Here is a 19,749-nt window from a genome sequence, read left to right as displayed (position 1 = left end):
AAGATCTCTCTCTTTTGTGCTGCTCCTGAGAAACTGCTGGGCTCATTGATCAAGACCCCTTTCTGATTCTGCAATGTGGAGAACCTGGCTCTGTATTGGGGTCCACTCAGAGAACAATTGAATGACTGGACGTGTGACCCTGGGGCATCTGTGTACCGTCTTGTGGCCCGCAGGAGGACACGCAGGTGTCATGAACCAAGGGCAGGGCCAGCGGATGCACAGGCGAGATGAGAACCGGAGCCCACCTCCAGTCTGCCTCCCTAGCCTGCTCCTACGCAGCTTCTCTAGGTAGCATGCTGATGTGATGCTTCACATCATGGAACTTGAACCTAGAGTTTGGTTCTTGTCATTTTCTGAACGCATTTTACATTATGGAAAAGTTGTTAAAATTTACCTCAGTCCCACCTTTGTGTACTCGTGGATACTGCTGTAAGAACTTTCGCTATAATTGCCATTCTTTGCATCTGGTTTGATTTTGTCAGAATTTTATGTTACTGATGGTGTAGCTGTCTTCTCAAGTTGTTCTTTCTATACAGGGTCTCAGCCTGATTGTGTAAGGAATAATTTTCAGCATGGTGATTATCCAACCAAGATGTGCTTTTTAAATTTTTTAAAATTATTTTATTTTTTCTTCCATTTTTATTAAGATATAATTGAAACTGAGCACTGTATCAGTTTAAGATGCAAAGATTTAATGTGTATATATATCAGGGAATGATGACCATCTTTAAAATTTTTAAATAAACAGAACTGTATGACTCTTACTTTAAAGACAATTTTTTTCATTTTTGATTTAATTGACTTTTTTTATTTAAATGAATTTTTATCTGTACTGGACTACCCTATGGTATCAGTGACATTATTCTTCAAAGCAACTGAAATTAGGGTAATAGGTTTAATTTGGTTGCCTCCAAAATATATTTGGTACAAAAATTGTATTTTTACATATATGTAGCAGTTACACCAGAGAAGGCAATGGCAACCCACTCCAGTACTCTTGCCTGGAAAATACCATGGACAGAGGAGCCTGGTAGGCTGCAGTCCATGGGGTCACACAGAGTCGGACACGACTGAAGCGACTTCACTTTCTCTGGAGAAGGAAATGGCAAGCCACTCCAGTATTCTTGCCTGGAGAATCCCAGGGACAGAGGGGCCTAGTGGGCTGCCGTCTATGGGGTCACACAGAGTCGGACACGACTGAAGCGACTTAGCAGCAGCAGCAGCAGGAGCAGTTACACAGCTACACCAGAACTCAATGTTAAGAGATGGTCAGATTAATCTTTTCTGAGGAGTTTTATTTTATCAGGGAAGACACTTCTGTGTAAATCGGGACTGCTAACAGTCATTGTTTTGCCTGGATAAACTACATGGCACAAGTTAGGTGATAGGTACAGTTCAGTTCAGTCAATGAATCATGTCCAACTCTTTGTGACCCCATGGACTGCAGCATGCCAGGCTTCCCTGTCCATCTCCAATGCCCAGAGCCTACTCAAACTCACATCCATCGTGTTGGTGATGCCATCCAACCATCTCATTCTTTGTTGTCCCCTTCTCCTCCAGCCTTCAATCTTTCCCAGCATCAGGGTCTTTTCCAATGAGTCAGGTGCCCAAACTATTGAAGCTTCAGCTCCAGTGAATATTCAGGACTGATATCCTTTAGGATGGACTGGATGGATCTCCTTGCAGTCCAAGGGACTCTCAAAAGTCTTCTCCAATACTACAGTTCAAAAGTATCAACTCTTCGGTGCTCAGCTTTCTTTATAGTCCAACACTCACATCCATACATGACTACTAGAAAAACCATAGCTTTGACTAGACAGATCTTTGTGGGTAAAGTAACATCTCTGCTTTTTAATATGCTGTCTACGTTAGTCATAGCTTTTCTTCCAAGGAGCAAGTGTCTTTTAATTTCATGACTGCAGTCACCATCTGCTGTGATTTTGGATTTCCCCAAAATAAAGTCTCTCACTGTTTCCATTGTTTCCCCATCTATTTGCTTTGAAGTGATGGGGCTGGATGCCATGATCTTAGTTTTCTGAATGTTGAGCTTTAAGCTAACTTTTTCACTCTCCTCTTTCACTTTCATCAAGAGGCTCTTTAGCTCTTCTTCAATTTCTGCCATAAGGGTGGTGTCATCTGAGTGAGGTTATTGATATTTCTCCAAGTAATCTTGATTCCAGCTTGTGCTTCATCCAGTCTGGCATTTCACATGATGTATCCTGCATATAAGTTAAGTAAGCAGGGTGACAATATACAGCCTTGACGTACTCCCTTCCCTATTTGGAACCAGTCTGTTGTTCCATGTCCAGCTCTAACTGTTGCTTCCTGACCTGCATACAGATTTCTCAGGAGGCAGGTCATATGGTCTGGTATTCCCATCTCTTTCAGAATTTTCCACAGTTTGTTGTGACCCACACAGTCAAAGACTTTGGCGTAGTCAATAAAGCAAATGTTTTTCCGGAACTCTCGCTTTTTCAATGATCCAGCGGATGTTGGCAATTTGATCTCTGGTTCCTCTGCCTTTTCTGAATCCATCTTGAACATCAGGAACTTCATGTACTGTTGAAGCCTGGCTTGGAGAATTTTGAGCATTCCTTTGCTAGTATGTGAAATGAGTGCAATCGTGCAGTAGTTTGAGCATTGTTTGGCATTGCCTTTCTTTGGGATTAGAATTAAAAGTGACCTTTTCCAGTCCTGTGGCCATTGGTGAGCTTTCCAGATTTGCTGGCACTTTCACACTATCATCTTTTAGGATTTGAAATAGCTCAACTGGAATTCCATCACCTCCACTAGCTTTATTCATAGTGATCCTTCCTAAGGCCACTTGACTTCACATTCCAGGATGTCTGGCTCTAGGCGAGTGATCACACCATCATAGTTATCTGGGTCATGAAGATCTTTTTTTGTATAGTTTCTCTGTGTATTCTTGCCACCTCTTCTTAATATTTTCTGCTAGGTCCATACCATTTCTGACTTTTATTGTGATTATCTTTGCATGAAATGTTCCCTTGGTATCTCTAATTTTCTTGAAGAGATCTCTAGTCTTTCCCATTCTATTGTTTTTCTCTGTTTCCTTGCATTGATCGCTAAGGAAGGCTTTCTTACCTCTCCTTGCTATTCTTTGGAACTCTGCATTCAAATGGGTGTATCTTTCCTTTTCTCCTTTGCTTTTTGCTTCTCTTCTTTTCTCAGCTATTTGTAAGGCCTCATCAGGCAACCATTTAACTTTTCTTTTTCTTGGGGATGGTCTTGATCACTGCCTCCTGTACAATTTGTGTTAATAAGGGTCAGCATTGACATCTGGACCATAAAAGAAGGCCACCTCTTGAGGAAAGAAATGATCTCGTTTCTAAGCTTGTTATAAGAGCTTCATTTTAACTCCATTTATTTAATTATGATATTGAAGGGAAATTGCATCCTTTCAGGGACAGTTTTTAAAATATTTCATAGTTAAAGCTGGCACAGATGCTGTGAAATACTATGGTATCAGTGGTTTGAAGAAAGATCTGAACAAAGTGTGAGAAATTAGAGATTGATCATGGTCCTGTGCTCTCTGGTTCCCCTTGAGTAGAGAATTTCTGGCTCTCTCTGCCACCCCATCTCCTCTAAGCATTTTGCTTTTAATCTCTTTTTAACCCTGAACTCTAAGTCTTGCCTCTCCAGGGTTTCTCATTGATCAAAGGCATCAACATCTTTCTTGCTTTTCCACTAATTCTCTCTAAAACAGACAGACCCCTACCAGGCTGAGTCTATAAGTTTTCCAGATCATTTTGTTGCACGTTTTCATTTCTCAGGTCTGCACCATTTCCTTCCCTTCTCCCAGTTCATCTCCATCTATATTTGCTATAAGGAAGCATCTTCTTTATGTGTTAAAAATAAAACTCCACTTTATAATATAGTTTTTTTTCTTAAAAGAAATACAGTTTGAAGTATAATTATTTGTTGTTATAAATAGGAATCCTTCTGGTGGCCCCCCAATTAGGTGACATAAAATCTTATACATCAGCCTCTGTAACTTAGTAGAATAATTATATATCATTTATATACTTCTGGGGATTAATAAATCAAATGAGATTTTAAACAATTTCAAATATAAGTGATTTTGAATAAGGCAGATCTAAACATTTGGCTTAGAGAAACACTGAAAAATCTCCTTCTGGTTTGGTTTACATTATTGGTGACTGATTTTCATTTTAATGAATTATTTCAACCCCAGACTAGACAATAAGAGAACACAGACTATGGGAGACAGAAGACCATGCAGATTAACAGTATTTTTGATGTCCTGAAAGGATTGCTCACTTTATATCTTGGAAAATTATTAAGGATTTTACAGATCTGTTTTCCCAGGAATAGCAAAAAGAATTGCTTTTAAAAAGGCCGTGCTGAAGGCAAGAATTCTAAGAGTTCTCCATTGAAATCCCATGGGGGAGAAAGGACTCTAAACATATCTCCTAAAAAGTTTAATGCAGGTTCAAAAATCATCTTAGATTAACACAGTCTCCCATGTGTGGGAGTCAATGTCTTTTGTTGTTGTCCAAGTTACAGATGACTCTTTGTGACCCCACGGACTGCAGCACTCCAGGGTCCTGTTCTCTATTATCTCCCAAAGTTTGCTCAAACTCATGTCCATTGAATCAGTCATGCTATCTAACCATCTCATCCTCTGTCATTTTCTTTGCCTCCTGCCTTCCATCTTTCCCAGCACCACACCAGGGTCTTTCCCAATGAGTCAACTCTTCGCATCAGGTGGCCAAAATATTAGAGCTTCAGCTTCAGCATCAGTTCTTCCAATGACTATTCAAGGTTAGCTTCCTTTAGGATTGACTGGTTTGATTTCCTTGCAGTCAAAGGGACTCTCAAGAATTCTCTCCAGCACCACAGTTCAAAAGCACCAGTTCTTTGGTGCTCAGTCTTCTTTATGGTCCAACTCTCAAATCAGTATATGATTAGTGGAGAAACCATAGCTTTAGCTTTAACTCTATGGACCTTTTGTCAGCAAAGTGATGGCTCTGCTTTTTAATATGCTGTCTAAGTTTGTCCATGTCTTTAGTGATTACAATGTGAAACAACTTTTTCTGTCAAATGAGTACATTTGAAAGGGTGAGGTGGTACACTGCATTTTTCTTTGGGGTGGCTCCTTTTGTCCCGATAGGGCTAAAATAGGAAGGAAATGAGCACTGGCATGTAAAGACTGAATGGTTAAGGAAGCAAATGTGATCAGTACATTTCTTCCTAAAATACTTTCAGATTCATAACTCTTTTGAAGCACAAGAATATTCCAAAGCGTTCTTTCTTCATCTCCAATCCAGACTGGATTGAGAACATCCAAGAAGGAAATATTGATTCTTTTTCTGGGGCAAAAAAGACACCTGTTGTTGATTCATCAGTTAATCTATTCTTTCAGTCAACAGCTATATAGTGAATACTTACTATCCACTATCTACGAGGAGTTCTTCTAGTGCTAGAAGGTATTGTAGTGAATAATAGACAATACTTCTGCCTACTTTGGGCTAGTTGAGATGAGTGGCTGCTTGAGGGGAGAAAGAAAATTGGGTTATTGCCCGTTTCCAATTTTTATAAATTTTGTTGCTATAAATATTATTTTATGTAGCTTTTGGTGAACATTATACATATATACATATACATCTCTTTGGGGAATATAATTAGGGGAAAATATTTAGGATTGTGGAGAAGATATATATTTGGCTCCAGTCAAAGGTAAGATGTCCAGAAAGTTCCTCTTCAGTGAGGTCACATTAGTAGCTTGAAATTGGCTCTCAGGGGAGCATTTACATCGTAGGCAATACTAGAATCCAGCACCCCTCTCTCCCAGTCCTGTCCAGTGCCCTCCTGAGAGTCAGGTGTTCAACACTTACTGGCATTCCACTAGCTTTAGTAGTTATTTTCTTATCATTTTCCAAATTTATATTTACCAGCTTACCAGTTTATATTCCTGTCAACAACATAAAAGAATTCGTGTTGTTCTATATTCTCACCACCATTTATTATCTTGATTTTTAATTTTAGCCATCCTGGTGGGTATGTCATAGAATGCCACTTTGAGTTTAATGGCACTTGGGAAAGTTCTAGGTTATTTAAATAAGCCTGTTATGTGGATTTGTGAACATAGACAGAACTTTAGCAGGCAGATGTTTCTCAATGAAAACTGGAACAGTTGAGCAAAGCACGAATAAAATTCATGCTACAGGAGAAATGCTTCTCTTCTACAGAAGACTAGAAATGCCCCCTATGTTAGATAATTTTCATCCAAATTTTAAAGAGATTTGAAACTTCATTTTAAACTTTCTCACTACTTCTTTTAGTTAGAAATGTCTGGATTTTGATATCAAATGAAATTTACCAATGCCCCTTTAAAAAAAAGACACTGTGTGATGTCAATATAAAAGATGAATTTCTTCTTGACTCCCACTTGTGTGGTCCAGTGGGATGACAGATGGTCTGAACAATGAGGTATTGGCTCTACCAGATCAACTTCTTCATGGGTGTTTTGGGGTGGGAGGAGGCGGGTGCTTTTCTGTCTGTGACACAACTGCGAGCAGCCTTCTCACTGGTGATTTGTGGTGATTGCTCCAGCCTCTTTAGCTTTATCTAAGTTACATGTTCTTCCACATGAAGCGACTGACTAATGGTGGCAGAGTTTAAAATAACTCAGTGCATTTGGATTTGAAAAGTTAGAAACTCTTTTAAACTAAAGCAGCGTTTGCTACTATATTTGAAAATGATCTATCTATCCAGTCGGACAAGTACAACATATGCTTTTTGGTACATCTATTATTTCTTTCTTAACTTGGTAACGGGAAGTAAATGAGGGGATATAGGAATATATAAATACACACATTTTCAAAGAAGGGACACATTCTACAAAACGCTGCAGATATTATATCCGAGAAAGAATTTGAATGCCATGAGGATATGAAAAGTGGAAGTGGCATGGATGGACATGAGTCCCAAGATACTGGTGATATAATAAAAAAGATGCTGAGGAAGAACGTATGGAAAACTCTACATGGTGACTCTCGATCTTGCCACTTTGGGGGGGCCACCTTTAATTTATCCTTTGTCCTAAAATGTTTTGTTTATCACATTATGTTGTATAAACAAAACTGTAGGACAACTGTGTTAACAAAACAAACCAACCACAAAATCCTGTATTGACTTGGCTGCGCCATCTTTGCAAACACTTGTGCATTTAGGAAAGTAAACAATTATTTACACGAAATTCTTAGGGATTTTAAAGCCGATGGGATGTGTCGATGATTTGAATCCAGAAAGAGATTTGAGAGTCAAAGTGTAAATGAGTGTGAAGGTGTAGCTCGGAAATTCTGAGGTCAGGAGGCAGTGAGGGTGACAGGCAAGTGTTCTCGAAGCTTCTACAAGTAATTCCACACCTCGACTCATGTCCGATTTTTTCCTATCTTTGTCTCTTCACATTCTGTCTTTCACTTGTCTCTTGGGCCCCATTCTTGCTTCTCAACCATAACTCTCTCTCTCTGGACCGTTCACAATCCTTTCAGAACACAGAGATGCTCTGATGTTTCCTGTCTTTGGGACAGAAATCTCAAACCTTCTAAGTTTCCCCCACCAATATCCCCTTCTCAGCTGAACGTGAGAGAGACAGAGATGTGAGTATCTGGTTCCCTGCTGGCTTTCTCTCCTACTCATCCTAGCAGGAGTCTTGATGCTAGCTCTTCTGTACTATTCCCTGAACTTAGCTACAGTGAGCGACACTGGTCACATCGAGGTTGCCATGTCACCAGACATCTTCCGCCCTCGTTTTCCTCTCTTCCCCAGTTCATTCTTCCTTCTCTCCTCTGTTTGCCAGGCTCCAGTCACAGTTGTCTTCTCTTAGATCTTGGAGCAAGTCTAGCTCTCTTCCTCCTCAGAGTGTATGCACCGCTTCCATCTTGGCAGGAGAGGGCTTCTCTCCACTCTTTGCATGATAATTTCTAGGTCTGAGCTTCAATGTCATCTTTTCAGAGTTGCCTCCCCTAATAATTTTAAACTCATCCCCTCAGTGCTTCTCTCTCTTAGCTACTTGTTTCTAGTTTGCATTTACGATATACTTCACATATTTGTGTATTTATGGTCAGGTGTTTGCTTCTCATTTTCTCCATCTTCCTCATTAGAATATAAACTCCATAAAGGCAGGATTTTATATTCTGGGGACCAGGAACCATACCTATGCATTGTTCACAGTAGTATCTTTGTTCCCTAGAACTGTGCTAGTATTATCTATGAATGAGTAAAAATGGAACCAAATTCTTTACAGTTTATATTATTACTATGTTTTCATTCCAAAAAGTATGTTGTTTTGAATTCAAATAATTAAATGAAAGAGAATAGTCTCAAGTATTTTGTGTGTGTGTTCTGTCGCTAAGTTGTGTCTGACTCTTTGCAACCCCATGAACTGTAGCACGCCAGGTTTCCCTATCCTTCCCTATCTTCTGGAGTTTGCTCATGCCCATTGAGTCAGTTCATTTTTTAAGAGTTTCATTTTTCATATATGTCATATTTGTCATATATGTCATATTTATTTATGCTGTAAACTTTTCAAAGAATTTTCATCCAAAAAATTTAGGTAACATTTTAAAACCTTTGGATTTAATCTTAACACCCCACTTAACTGAATCTGAGTGCATTCAATTTAAGTGTGTGCCTTTGTGCACTGTGAAAGCTGCTAATGTTCTCATCCTCAAATCCACTCCTCTCCACTGGGTGACTTTGAGTTCTGCCTTCCTTCCGAGTTCTGTCATATGATTTGGGGCACTCCCCTTAGTCTTGTTAGCTTCCACTTCCAAGTGTAATTGCAGCCAGAAGTGCAGGGTAATTTGAATGCTTTTGACAGGAATAGCTTTGGATAATCTTTTATTAATGTAATTACCTTGGCTTAATTAAGGGTCAAACCTGAGGAGCTTCTCCAACCATTGCTATTCTATACCCTGCTTTAAATGCTTTTAGTCTTACCCAGGGAACTTCCATTCCAGGACAGATGAATCCCAGCAGGACGTTCTGACCTGGTTCTGTCCCCAGAACACACAAACAGATAAATTCAACTTCAGTCCATGGTCCTGGTGTTTTTGACTTGTTAATCTTTTCCAAGGCTGCATTGCAGAGACATTACTTCTGTCCTGTTTTTATTCTTTCTTAACTCCCAATTCTCTTTTTCAACACTAAAATCAAAGGATTATCTTCAAAAAGCTATTGATAACATGTATGTCTGAGAAGAGTGGCAGACCTAATAGGGACACAAGGGTTTTCCATTATTCCTTTTTTTCAGAAGACAAATTCTTACAAAATAGTTTTTAAGGAAAAAAATAGGTATTATTACTTCATACTGCTGTACAGCAAACTGCATCATCCACACATATACATATATCCCCTTTTTGGATTTCATTCCCAATTAGGTCACCACAGAGTCCCCTGAGCAATACAGTAGGTCTTCATTAGTTATCTATTTTAAACATAGTAGTGTATACATGTCAATCCCAATTTCCCAGTTCATCCCCCTTTCCCCCTTGGCGTCCACATCTGTGTCTCTATATGTTTTGCAGATGGGCTCACCTGTACCATTTTTCTAGATTCCACATATATGCATTAATATATTTTTTTCTTTTTGATTTCCCTCTGTATGACAGTCTCTAGGTCATCCACATCTCTACAAAGGACACAATTTGTTCTTTTTTATGGCCGAGTAATATTCCATTGTACATCTTCTTCATCTACTCATGTTGGTGAACATACAGATTGCTTCCATGTCCTGGCTATTGCAAAAAGTGCTGTAATGAACACTAGGGAGCACACAGAATTATAGTTTTCTCTGGGAATGGGGTTCCTGGGTCATATGGTAACTCTATTTTCAATTTTTTAAGGAACCTCCATACTGTTCTCCACAGTGGCTTTATCAGTTTACACTCCTACCAACAGTGTAAGAGGGTTCCCTTTTTTCCACATCCTCTCCAGCATGTTTGTAGATTTTTTGATGATGGCCTTTCTCAAATTACCAATGACATTTTTCACAGAATTAGAACAAAAAAATTTTTGTTTGTAATGAAAACACAGAAGACCCCCTCCAAGCAACCTTGAAAATGTTCAATTTCATTCTTTCACAGGTAGCTGTCCAGTTTTCCCAGTACTCCTTGTTGAAGGGTCTGTTTTCTCCGTTATGTGTTCCTAGGCGTCTGGGTCTATTTATGGGTCTTCTATACTATTCCATTGATCTCTTTGTTTTGGGGACAGTAGCATACTGTAGCATGGTCTAAAGTCAGAGAGCCCAATTCCTCCTGCTCTATTTTTCCTTCTCAAGATTGCTCTGGCTATTTGGGAGTTTTTTGTGCTTCCATACTAATTTTAACCTTTCTTGATCTGTTTAAAAAAAAATGCCATTGGTATGTTGATAAGGATCACATTGCGTAATACATGCACATGAATCAAAAAACTAAATTTATATTTCAAGAATCTTGTCCTAATTTTTATTACTCCTGATTGCTTTTCTTTATCCATGGGAAATCAAATTCCATTTTGTTCTTTTAGTTGCTTTTTAGAAAATATTACCTTTTATCAAACACCCCTAAGTGCAAGTTCACAGCCAGACAACCTCACTTGCCTCCAGTTTGACTACTAGCTTCTGTCATCTCTGCAGGAGCCAGCTCTGCCTGGGGCTCTAGGTCACTTCCTGAGCCGTGTACAAACAGGCTCTCACGTCCAGTCCATCTCCTCCCTCCTATGCCGCTGACCTCACATGAAGACTTCCCTAGTGGCACTGAGGTTATCAGCTGGCACACTTGGTGACCATGTTTGCTTAAAGTGAAGTGAACCTTTGACCAGTGAGATGTGGAAGCTGGTGACTGTCTTCTTCCCGCTGTTATTGTTGTTTAGTTGCTAAGTTGTGTCTGACTCTTCTGCAACCCCATCAACTGTAGCCCACCAGGGTCCTCTGTCCATGGGTTTCTCCAGGCAAGAATATTGGAGTGGGTTGCCATTTCCTCCTCCAGGGGTTCTTCCCGACCCAGGGATTGAAACCAAGTCTCCTGCATTGGCAGGAGGATTCTTTACCACTGCACCTCCAGGGAAACCTTCTTCCCTGGATTCCCACCAGAAAGGGCTGTCTCCAGCCATGGTCATTTATATGGCCTCTCACTGGATGTTCTTGTGAGAGTGAACCACTGGCTGTGCTTGACAGTGAGAGAGGATGATCTTACACCTTGGCAACCACCTTTCATTAGTGCCCTCATTTCCGTTTATCCTTCTCTGTCCCTTATAATAAAGGAGCAGCTTGTCTGCCTTTGCCTCAGGGTCTGCATTCTGAGGAACCCAGGTCAAAACTGTATTTCGAAACAACTTGTTCAAAGTCGTATCTCTTGATTTTTCAATTTAAGGCATTGTCAATTGACTTTCTTCATGAAAGATGAGGACTTAGTGGTTTTACTTTTATTCACCACCCAATACTTCTTTTCTCTCCCTATTCCCTCTACCCCTGAAGAAGGAAATGGCAACCCACCCCAGTATCCGTGCCTGGAAAATCACATGGATAGAGGAGCCTGGCGGGCCATAGTCCTTGGGGTCAGAGTTGTACACAACTGAGCAACTAAACCTATCCCTCAGTGGCTCAGGGGCAAAAAAAAATTGCTGGTAATAGAGCCAAACACTAAATCTATAAATATCCTGTTTACATACATAATTTTCATAACCACTTTATAATGCTGCTATTACCATCACCATGTAGCAAAGATGTGTTGAGAGGTTGAGTGGCTTGGCAAAGGTTACACAGTCGGGTGATTTCTAATTGGTTGTCTTTCATATTCATGTGAGATTCTCCCACAGTGAATAGAGGGAAGTTTACATAATCTAAATGTCCTTGGTGAGAGCTGAAACACATTTATAATCACACTCTACCAAATGCCTAAGTCTTTTAGAAAGTTGCTTTTGGCTAAATGGTGACGGGATCATAAACCTTAGTCTTATGAAAGCACTCAGGGGCTACACATTTTTAAAAAAATTTCATTTCTTGTGGAAAAAAGAAAATGTTCTTAGTTGTACTCTGTTGCTGAATTTTAACCCGGGAGTAAGAGATGCCTTTCTCTGTGAAACAGAGCAGGACACTTTCATTTGTTTTTCCCTGAGGGGTTGGCTTTTGGGGCTAATTTTTGTGGTAAGCTGACTCAGGGTCAGGGAATGTCAGGAGTGCAAAAGCCAACAGAACCTTGGACAGGAAGAAGAAAGGATGGGATCAGGTGGGGACCATAAATAGAATACCTGTCCAGGAAGGGTCAGACCCTGGTGACACGAAGTTAACCGATCAGTTAGAGCTGGATTCAGGTTCTATACACCAGATTGGGTCAAATTTGGTTAATGAAGCTAAAGTCCTAATTGGAGATAAAAAGTTTAAGCTGGGGAAGCTGCAAAAGTCACCTTTTATAAAAGTGAACACATGCTGGGATTCCCTGGTGGCTTGGGGGTAAATAACCCGCCTGCCAGTGCAAGAGACATGGTAGATGCAGGTTCGATTCCTGGGTCAGGAAGATCCCCTGGAGAAGGAAATGGCTCTCCACTCCAGTATCCTTTCCTGGAGAATTCCATGGACAGAGGAGCCTGGGGGGCTACAGTCCATGGGGTTGCAGAGAGTCAGACTCCGCTGAGGGACTGAACAGCACCACCTGCAGCTAAATGCTGGTGGGGGGGGGGGGGTGAAACCATCACACCACAGTTCTGCCTAGTCACTATACGATCGAAACCCCAAAAAGGATGCGTGGCTGCCCAAATCCTACTGTATTTCTCCATGGGGTGGAGTTCCCCTATAATTTTTCTCCTCAAATTCCTACATCAACTTGCTTTAAACTACATTAATGCTCCTCCATTTATTTCATCATCAGTAACTCTTTTACACTTCCTTTTTGTGCTCAGTGGTGCATTATGGAATAAAAATGCATAACTAAGAATGCAAACTCTTTAAAATCAAAACCACCATAAACATTAGTAATGCTCAGCTGGTCTAAAATAACTAATGAGCCACGAACAAGTTCCTCTGATCTCCCCCAACCATTACACATACACTGACTTGATAAACCTTCACATTACTCCATAAAAAGAAACATGCTCATGCTATTTATCAAGTTTAAAAAAGAAAAAAATCAATGCTATTACCATACTTACATCTTTAACACTGTTAACTGCCTGATGGCAGTTCTGTGAATATACATTACCATATTTTTCACAGTGAATGTTGTATGACCCAATGTACTTCCACTTGGATTTTTTTGGCAAATGAAGCCCAATAAAATATCCAAATGTGAGAAATAGAATCTCTCAGATGTCTTCTGTTTCTTATGGTCTCAGCCCTATTCATATCAGTTTCATGATATAAATCAACATTCTCTAGATGAGGGTGAATTATAAACTATAAGTAATTCTGTGCCAAAGGATCTACAAATAATTATGAGTCAGACTCAATGGCATAGCCTTCTCCAGGGCTAATTTTACTGTTTTTCTGTGGTCATTTAAGAAAACTGACAGGGAAAGTCTTCTAACCAACCATAAATGCTGATCATTATACAATTAAATATAGAAGCAAAGTGTTTTAGAAAATGAGAGAAAAAAAAGCTTATTTTGCAAAGTGCTGTTACTTATATACGAGCACCTCTGAGCCCTAAACAAATTCAACATTTACAACTCATGCTACATCTATTTTAGTTAGGTGAAAGCTCACCCAAGAGCAAAAGTTCAAAGGAACAGGGAGCAGAATAAAATACATATTTAGTGGGCACTTATGAATTGGATGGAAATTAAGTTTGAATATGGCCCATTAAACTCTTCATTAAAGACATTCTGCTGCAGAAGATTCACACATTATTACTGGCCCCACCGATACGATGCTGCTGCTAATGATTTGATTATGTGGGAGTAGTTTTTTTTTTACTTTAAAAGTTGGGATTCTCAAACTGTAAAGATAATGTAATTTATCAAGATACACTCTTAATTCTATTACAACAAGGATATAGGAAACGTGACCATAACCAAGCTGTAAGTTCAGCCAGGCACATAGTTTATTATCTTTATGAAGAACTATGAGTCGCTGTATTATTTAACTTATTAACAAAAAAGGTGACTATAAATGTACTTAGTTTTCAAAGTGGAAACTTATATTGCATTTATTTCCCAAGCAGAGGAATACTATGCCTGGAAAAAAATCTCATGAATCATTTTATGTAAAGACTTTCGGCATCTATATCCTACCCCAAGTTTTTGTCTTCTTGATTGAACGTGATTTTTCTGTCTTCTTGGTTGGGGGAGAGGGAAAGAGAGAGAGAGAGTGTGTGTGCATGAGTGCGTGCATGCATATTGGGGGGGGGGGTAGTAGTAATAAAGTACTACAAAAACGTTTTATTCACAATTAAACCTGAGACTTAAAATCCACTGAAATTAAATCAGAATGAGTAGAACACTATCAGGTTTCCACTTAAACTCTATTCAACCACTGTGCTTGAGAAATAAAAAAACTGATGGATAAATAATCACTTATAGTGCCTATACCATGTACATCAACTGCATTACATATGAAGCACTATAATCAAACATGGAGGTTAAGTAGCTTTTAGTAAATTTAAAGTGGATAGAAATGGAATTCAACGGCAATATTCTGAGAGGTAGGTCATTTACTAAAATTTGACATAGTGTCACCCCACTTTTTGAACTTCGGCAATAAAACTAGTTCTATTTCATTAACTTTACTCACTTAAATGGCACACAATTATAACTCCCAAGATATTCTTATAAACACTACCTAAAATAATACATAAAAAAACAAGATCAATAACCTGGAAGTGTTATATCACCTATTATCCATTTACTAAATATAATTCTTTATACATGTATTATACATTTAATTTTTTTTCTTACTTATTATTCCAACATATTCATGTAGAAACCGTGCTGGGGTCTTGAGTCGGCAATGAGTTAGCCACATAGCATGTGGCATTTCAAAATTTCGAATCCAATTCTTAAGTCAAATTCAGTCATTTCTCCCCTTTTTATTTCTAAAGTTAACATACCAAGGTTAGAGTAGTCTGTTCCACATCAAATCCAACTGAATAATAAAAGCTCAGTCATATAATATTAAGGTTAATGTGATTATTTTTCATGGTTCTTTTCATTTTGACCAGCTTTTGTAAAGAATGCATTTGTAATATTATAAAATATACCACTGGTCTTAAAAAATTTTGTAAACTAATTTATATACTAGTAAGACTCATAGAACAGTTACCTGGAAGAGTGGCAATTTATTCCTGGCCACATATGTATACCCTATCATCACTGTTTCTATTATTAATACCAATAAAATAGAATTGCTATGTAATAAGAAATATGGCAACTAAATACCCCCTCCCCACCTTCCAAAAAAAGAACACTGTCATCACTTTAACTTTATTAGGAGTCACAATATTTTTATTTAGGAAAAATATTTCCTTCAATGTTCATTAGATAATGAATCTTACTTAAATGAATAATTTACTTTTACTTTTCTCTGTAGATCAATTAGAAAGTATGCCTCTTTCCTTTCATAAGCAAACTCTTATTTGTCTAATTCTGCATGGCAGATAAGAAATTAATACTTTACTTCCTTCTACCTTAAAAATTATGAAATTTTCCTCATTATGAATCAGTTATTTCTTTTGGACTGTTGTCATGCTGCTGTTGAAAGAAAGTTAGTAAAGGATATGGATACATGGGAAACAAATCATAAACTATAAGACTAGTTTATAAGGAAATATATTAAACATTATTTAAATATTAGACAAAATATTCCTACATTAAATAAATAAGACTTGAATTTGTCATGTGGAACCATAAGCCAATACCACCAATAATGGGGATGGTCTAGTGCAAAAGGTGGCCACAAAAGAAAAAAACAAAAACAAAAAAAAAGGAGACGACACAATATTTAATTGTTTTCATATTTAACCAGTGATTTTCAATCCTTTTTGAACATAAAATTACCTGAAGGACTTTTTAAAAATACTGATGAACGGGTCTCATCCCAGACAAATAAAATCAGAAACAGGATTCAGGTAACGGAATTTTTTTAAAGGCCCCCAAGTGATTCTAGTATACAGTCAGAGTTGAGAGCTGCTGATGGAAACCCACAAGCTTCTGATTGTTGCCCAACTCAGAAAGGTATCCTATGAATGAAGAAAAGGAGCTTTATTTTACTGGTGGGACAAGACACGGGTGTTTCCAGTTACTGTGGATAAATCAAGCTTACTAATGTGTATTTCATTTCCATCAAAATATGTGCATAGGACTCTTCATTCACTGTAATTCCGTATTTTTAAGCTCCAAGATCAAGTAGAGTCAATGCTTTGTAATAAATCCATTATACTGAAACGCCATCACTCATTCATGCACAGAACATTTACTGAATGCCTACTATGTGCAAGGCACTGTGACAGGCACTGCTACAGGACCTGGAGTCATGAGAGAGAAAGAGCGATTGGCCAGAAGCTTTTTTTTTTTCCTTAGAATTAATGGCTATAAAATGAATTCCATGGACCTAGATAAGGGAATGAATTTTTAAAAAAGGAAAAGAAATTAAGTAAGTATTAAGGGTCTGATTTTAAGATACATGAAATAGCATATTTGTACTTTCCCTAATGTTATTTCCAGAGCCTTTGAATACATGTAAGGCAAATTCAAGATAGAAAAATAAACCCTATTGAAAGTAGATGTTCTGAGTTATAACCACACTCTGTAAAAGTAAATTTCATACATAAGTATAAATACTAAAAATCTTTATAGAAAGGTAGTTCATGTCCACTTGTAGTAGTCTTAACAAGTAATCTTACATTAAAATATTAGATTCTAGTCCTTGACTATATCATCATGGAGAAAGCTCAACAATACATAATTTATTCTGAAAACAGATTTATATACTGAGAAATTCTAATGTGAACAAATTTGAGTTTTCTTTTCAAGAAAAAAGGATGCAGAGAAGGTAAGAAGGGGAGGGGTGGGGCACAATCTGTTTAAATCTTATACATATCCTAAATCCTAATAATTTAAAACGCTGACTGCTTTTTTCCTGAAGAACCTAGTAAATTCCATATGAATAAATACTTTTCCTATTCATTACTGACATGGACTTTTGTGGTTATTTAAAAAATAAATAAGAAGTGCTTCTCATTTTTATGACAGCATTAAATTTCAAAATGAGGCTAGGTAATGTCAGCTTAACCCAGAATGGAGCTCAATGTGGGGGGAGGGGGAGGATGGGAATGGTATAAGATGAATGATCAGCAACAATTCTAGTGGTAAAAACTCTTTAGGGGAGTAAAGGGTCCAGGTTGCTTTTTAAGGAATAAAAGATGGATCAAGACTCAAGAAAAATGCTCATTCATTGTACCTTGGAGGCAACACTCTGTCTAAAGTACAGAAGTAGTAAAATATTTTACTAAGTTAAAATATAGGTTTTATATTTCATACGATATTGAATATGCACATAAAAATACCAGTGTTTTCATCTTGTTTCTGTTCAGACACTTATTTAAGCAAATATGTTCTTTGGTGTCTGGGAGAGTTATCAATATTAAAGATAATGGAAGATAAGAACATGCCTAGAAATAGAAGACTCAAAACCCTATACCATATAAAGGAAGAATTAAAGGTGGACTTATGAGAAAAGATAAAGTTACAATGCAGAAGGACTTATACATTTCTTTCCCCCGAATCATATTCTGGCTCGCAAAATAAAAAGTATTATAGCCTATTAGGTTTTTAATCTGTGTTTTCAGATTTTTTCAAGTGGAAAGATATCACAGATAGAAATATATCATTCTAAGTTTTAAAATTTCCAAAGTCAGTGAGAAGAATGTACATTCATTAAATGTATTCATTATAAGTAAAGAAGTCTTGAAAAACTGAACAGTTCAACCAAAGCTGAAGAACTGTTCTTGATTTTTCATTATTCCTTTTTAAATAAAGAGAAAGTATAGTACACATACAGGCTGACATTTTGATTCATCCAAAATAGTCACATCCCTTTGCTTGGTTTTCAAAGTTTCAGAGACTAAAATTTAATACCATTCGTAACATAGTATTTTCAATAAAAGGAATTAAAGAGCAATGAAAAATCAGAAGCAAGATGGCTTAGAGAGCCTTATAACCTCTACATATACACACATTTGTAACCTGTATTTATTTTCTAGAGAAACAAATTTTAAGTGATGCTAATGTAACCAATGGAGAAAAAACTTCTATCAAAATATACAATTTCCATTACAGACTAGAAGACTAATATTAAAAAAATAGTTGTAAGCCAAAAAGTTTGCTTATATGGATGACAGGCATCATCCCTTTGAAGCATAAATCATCAAATAAGGTTTTATAAAAGATCGATCCGTGACCTTCTTCATTTTTAAGTTCTTGATAAATTCATAAAGCTTCAGTCCCAGTCTTTAGAGCATGGTGTATCACGGTGTATCCGCGGTGTTATCGTCTTAATTCAGATTTCCAGAAAAGCAAGAAAACAAGTAACTCAGAATCTCAAGTGGGATTTGTGCTTTACCATGTACCTGAAAAATATTATAATAGGCCATAATGATTATAGGAATTTTAGAATTTTTAGAATACTACATGTAAAAATAAGTTGGGATTTTTAAAGCTTAAAATCAACAGTGGAACAGGATGTTTTGCTTTGTAAAAAGTAGATACTGTAACCTTTGGGAATATAAAGATTTCTGAAGTAACCCAGAAAAACCATTCATCTTATTAATTTCTACAATGTAAGAGCTTCTGGCTAGGATAATAAATGATTCTCTTTAATATATTATCAGTTACAACCACTGGGTTATCTCAATCATCTCTGACTCTGAGGAAACATAATATTAGGTGAGAGACCAAGAAAGTTACAGGCTTTAGAAAGTACCTCAAACGAGAACAGGTTCAATGGTACTGTGATCATACACTGTCCTTACTTTCCAATTATAAAACTGATATTATTGTAAAGGGCTTTAGAAAAAACCAATTTATACTAGTAATTAAGATAAATTCAAAAACTGAATTCCTTTCACGAGCTATCAGCTACCCATACCTCGAGTCAGAAACCTTTCGAAAGGTGCTGTCAAAAAATGAAGGGTCTGCTTAAAGCCAGTTCCTTGGATACACAGAAAACAAGGTTCAGAAAAGTCATAGGGTTCATTAAAGCGAACAAATCTGAGTTTTTGAACTCAGGTTTAGTGTTCTCTCTACTAAGCTTTAAGCCCTTTCTTCCTTTGTTTCCAAAGTCAATACAACAAAGATACTTTGCTAATTACCTATTTTAGATCAACATCAAATTAGGCAATGTTTCAAAAGGGAGCTGGGGGATATGGTTCACAACTTTAAGGAACCTAAAATACAACTGAGAAGACAGGAAAACTACTGCAATAAAGCAGAAGTAAGTGCATTTTAGGATCATGATTACCTATCCAATGTTTCCCAGAATCGTAAGAAAACTGGTCTGTCCAGATGACGTTTGTGATAGCTGAGTTCTAATACTGTTACGTCCCATTTCTGAACGTTTGGGTCCAGACGAACTTCATCATATTTGAGATGGAAGGCTTTAACTAGAAGTAGGAGAAATAATGTTCTTTATTCAAACTGCAATCAACATTATAAAAATATTTTATAAAGGAATAAAATACCAACCACAGACATTAACCAAAAACACTTAAAAAAAAAAAGTTCAATCTTTCTACT

General features: G+C 37.5%; 1 protein-coding gene across 1 annotated transcript in view; it reads right to left on the bottom strand.

Annotated features, from left to right (window-relative positions):
* Positions 1 to 15,940: 15,940 nt before the first annotated feature.
* The window catches only part of CDC73 (cell division cycle 73), a 96,591-nt gene continuing 92,782 nt past the window's right edge, over positions 15,941 to 19,749 (bottom strand). The window contains exons 16-17 of the mRNA XM_055419929.2: positions 19,475 to 19,616; positions 15,941 to 18,584 (exon numbers count right to left, since the gene is read on the bottom strand). Coding sequence (XP_055275904.1) covers positions 18,548 to 18,584; positions 19,475 to 19,616 — 179 coding nt within the window. The 3' untranslated portion in view covers positions 15,941 to 18,547. The remainder of the gene's footprint in view (positions 18,585 to 19,474; positions 19,617 to 19,749) is intronic.

The sequence above is a fragment of the Moschus berezovskii genome, chromosome 17, assembly GCF_049115385.1.
Source record: "Moschus berezovskii isolate FMDL1 chromosome 17, NW_MosBer_1.0, whole genome shotgun sequence".
Lineage (NCBI taxonomy): Eukaryota > Metazoa > Chordata > Mammalia > Artiodactyla > Moschidae > Moschus > Moschus berezovskii.
The sequence above is the reverse complement of the archived record's forward strand: the minus strand, read 5'-3'. Positions and strand labels throughout refer to the sequence as shown.